The sequence below is a fragment of the Myotis davidii genome, unplaced genomic scaffold (assembly GCF_000327345.1).
Source record: "Myotis davidii unplaced genomic scaffold, ASM32734v1 scaffold663, whole genome shotgun sequence".
Classification (NCBI taxonomy): domain Eukaryota; kingdom Metazoa; phylum Chordata; class Mammalia; order Chiroptera; family Vespertilionidae; genus Myotis; species Myotis davidii.
Window position 1 is genome coordinate 3,540,033 of NW_006295816.1, and position 4,158 is coordinate 3,544,190.

General features: G+C 56.9%; 1 protein-coding gene across 1 annotated transcript in view; it reads right to left on the reverse strand.

Moving 5' to 3' along the window:
• Positions 1-4,158, reverse strand: part of ITPR1 (inositol 1,4,5-trisphosphate receptor type 1) — a 227,042-nt gene that overhangs the window by 139,387 nt on the left and 83,497 nt on the right. Inside the window, 3 exon segments of the mRNA XM_015568305.1 lie at positions 1,284-1,442; positions 1,997-2,138; positions 2,873-3,033. Coding sequence (XP_015423791.1) covers positions 1,284-1,442; positions 1,997-2,138; positions 2,873-3,033 — 462 coding nt within the window.

Genomic DNA, 4,158 nt, shown 5'->3' on the forward strand with positions numbered 1-4,158 from the left:
GCCCGCTGCTGGCGCCCCACGGGGAGCCAGAGACAGAGCAGAATACACGTCCTCAGCCGGACGTGGCGGCAGCGCCGGGCGGGGCCGGAAGCCACCCAGCACCCGCGGCCACCTGTCGGGGTGCTGCCCACGGCGCCCTCGGACACGGGGCTTCACGTCTACGCAACAGCGAGGCAGCGTCGGCCGTTTAGAAATCCTTGCTAACAAGGCTTATCTGATCCTTTGGGCTTTGCTTTGCTGGAGATCAACACTGTCTTTATGATGACAAAGCAAAAATCTTGAACGACAGAGAAGAATTCAAACTTAACATTGTTTGCGGGTAGTTTTTATCATGCACTAACAGGTGGCGCGGGCCATTTTTGCAGTTGAATAGATTGATTACCGTTATACCTGGAAGTACATACATAATTCACCATTGTATGTGTTAGAGACCCAAATTTTGTCCTTTGGAATTCATATATCTGCATGTTAGCAGACCTTTAGAGCAATAAAAAAGTATAAAAATAAACGGATTTATACATTACCCGCATTCTACCACTAGTCTATAAAAAACGTATTAATACGTGTCCCACGCTCTATAACCAGTCAACGTAAAACGTATAAATACGTTTCCTGCACACAATGTGCTAAAGGCCAGACCCAGGGCAGTCGAGGCTTAAAACCGAAAGCTGTGAGTCGGTTACAAAAGCATCGTCCCGCAGTCCAGCGTCCCCCGGATCCAAGATTCCGCTCTCCGCGGTTTCAGTGGCCTGGGGTGCACCATGGTCCAAAAATATTCCATGGAAAATTTCAGAAAATAAGGAATGCCTCAGTTTTAAGTGGCGTGCCATTCCGAGCGGCAGGCTGGAGCCCTCCAGTGCCCAGCTCGGCCCCACAGGGACCTGGCTCGACCCCTCGGCCAGCATCTCAAGCACAAACACACGGAATCACGTTCGAAGCCTTGAAGGACCACGCGATGAGAACTGCAAGCACACCACCCATGCCAGAAAGGGTGAGCTCGCCCGGCTGCTGTGGCTCCGTAGATAGAGCGTCGGCCTGCCAACTGAAGGGTCCCGGGTTCAATTCTGGTCAAGGGCACATGCCCGGGTCGTGGGCTTGCTCCCCAGTGCGGGACGTGCAGGAGGCAGCTGGATTCTCTCTCATCAGTGATGTTTCTCTCTCTCCCTCTCCCTTACTCTCTGAAATCGATAAAGATATATATTTTTTTAAATGTACACGTGACCCTTGGAGCTCACAGGAGCCTGGACCCCAGGAGACCCCCATCACCTGCCGCCCGCGCCCACCTGGTTCTTCCTGTAGTCCTGCTGCGAGTGCCGGAGGACCCGGTAGCAGAGCCGGCAGATGTGCCGGAACGGGGCATGCCGCTGGTCGCCCAGCTCCTCCAGCCGCAGCATCGGGCCGTCCCCGCAGTCCGTGAACGGGGCCTGCAGCAACTTGAAGATCTGTGTGCGAGAAGAAAGCAAACACCGCCATCGTCCCGTGTCAGCCAGCCGTCCGTCCGGAACCAAGGTAACTCCGCATGGCTGGACGACACGGAAGACTCCACACACACAGCCACGGCCTGACACTGCGTCCCTCCACCTGGACCTGCGGACCTCCAGCCCTGGGAAGTGCGGCATTAGGGCGGTGGTCACCAGGACAGACTGGGACCTGGGGAATCTAGGCTGAAGTCACACCCCGTACGCCTTCCCAGCGGCACCCATCAAGGTAACCTGGCTTTCTCATCAGTGAAACAGAAGAACACACCACCCTGGCCAGTGTAGTCCAGTGGTTAGAGCACCAGCCTGCACACGGCAGTGTTGCTCTCAGGGCTCACGGTCAAGGGCATGTACCTGGGTTACAGGTCGATCCCCAGCCCTGCACAAGGCAACAGATTGGATGCCTCTGTCTCTCTCACGTCAGTGTTGATCGAGCTGTGGAGCCACCTCTGTCCCTCCCCGGTCAGCGATCCCACTGACTCCTCGCAGCGCCAGCCCCACGGCCACGGCTCACCCACCTGCTTGAGGATGTTCTGCTCCCGCATCAGCTTCTGCCGCTCGCGGTTGGGCTTGGAGAAGACCACCTCCAGCACGTCCTGCCCGGAGTTGGTGCCCCCGGTGACGAAGTACACCAAGTCTTCGAGCAGCTTGGTCACCGACCTGGGGGGCAGAGCGGCTGTCAGACAGGGGAGGGGCTCGATGGTCAGCAATCCGGTGGGCACTGCCCGTGAGGTCCAGGCCTGAGGTCCAGGCCCACCCGCCGTGTCCTCGCCCAGTCACTGACCAGAGTGACACGGAGGTGACACGTGCGTGTCCACAGAAGGATTGTCACCTTCACAAACTGGGAGCCATCAGACTACCTCAGGGGGACCTCAGGCCCTGACGTTTCCCGAGACGGAGCTGGAGACAAAGCGATAGGATCTTTTCAACTTCAGAGACTTTCAAAAAAGAGAACGCACCCGCCGGCCCGGCTCAGGGGTTGGGCATTGACCTACGAACCAGGAGGTCACGGTTCGATTCCCGGTCAGGGCACATGCCCGGGTTTCGGGCTCGATCCCCAGTGGGGGGCATGCAGGAGGCAGCCGATCCATGATTCTCTCTCATCACTGGTGTTTCTATCCTTCTCTCCCTCTCCCTTCCTCTCTGACATCAGTAAAAATATACTTTAAAAAGAGAGAATGAATTCAAAGGAGACAATGTCTTGAAAACCACAGGCTGGTTCACCCACCAGGCTGAGGCCTGCTGCTCTCCCCCGTGGCGTTCACGCGCTCCCCCCCAAGGGACCTAAGAGGCCCCGGGAGGCCGGGGAGGGTGTGTCTGCCGTGGGAGGGCGTGTCTGCCCATGGGAGGGTGTGTCTGCCGTGGGAGGCCGTGTCTGCCGTGGGAAGCCTCACCTCCTCTCGTTCTGCGTGATGGTGCCCTTCTCCAGCTTCCCCGCGATGGAGCCCAGCACCTTGCTGGCATCGTTGGCGAAGTCCAGGTCCCGGACCTCCGCAGGGGAGACCGGCACGATGGCGAAGGCCTCCTTGTCCTCCTTCACGGGCGAGGTGCCGATCTGCAACACAGGGCGGTCTCTGCGGCAGCCTCGGGGACGAGACCCCCTGAGGGGCGATATCACTCGCCGAGTTTACGGGCCACCCGGCCACCCACAGAGCGGGGGCTGCCCTGCAGGCACAACCGGCTAGACAGGCAGCATCCCAGGCCGCTACATTGCTACCCCTGGAGCCTCGTGCTGAGGGGACGGGGGCGGGAAGGAGGCCCCCTCGCCGACAGCTTCATGTGCTGCAGGGAGCACGGGAGACCCAGATCCAACGTGGCTTATAAGTTCACGGGAAAAGCAAATGGGCAAGACTCTCACTCCTGGCTCCAAGTCACATGTCACAGGGCTGGGCCCGGCACCCCGCTCCCAACTCTCCTACACCCCGAAATGTTCATAAAAGTAGAGAAAAAATGCCAAGAACATCCCCCCCAAAATGGTGCACGTGGCATTCCAATTTTAACAAGAAAACCCCTGTGTCTGCATTTCTTCTCTGTGGTTCTGGAGGAGGCACGGGGGGAAAGGGGGGCTTCAGGGAGAGACAGTGAAGAGGATGGGAGATCTTTCTAGAAATAAACCTGCACATTTAAGTTCGCAGGAACAAAGACATAATCAAGACAGGGGAAAGTCAGCCGGGACCTGATGTGCCTCAAGGCACAAGCAATTCCCCCAGAGCACCATCCAGACACACATGAAACCAGACAAATGCTCGCCCTCAGGGCAGGACCCAGGGAGGAAAGGAAAGGTGTGGTTATTTCAGAAGCCGGGGGCTCGCGCTAGCCGGTCCCTCAGCGAGAGCGCCGTCATCACACTCCAGGCTGCCCATGACCATGCTCTCGTGTGCCCGTGTCCACGCTCTAGGCCAGTGATGGCGAACCTATGACACGCTGTCAGAGGTGACATGCGAACTCATTTTTTTGGTTGATTTTTCTTTGTTAAATGGCATTTCAATATATAAAATAAATATCAAAAATATAAGTCTTTGCTTTACTATGGTTGCAAATATCAAAAAATTTCTATATGTGACGCGGCACCAGAGTTAAGTTAGGGTTTTTCAAAATGCTGACACGCCGAGCTCAAAAGGTTCGTCATCACACTCCAGGCTGCCCATGACCACACTCTCCTGTGTCCGTGACCACACTC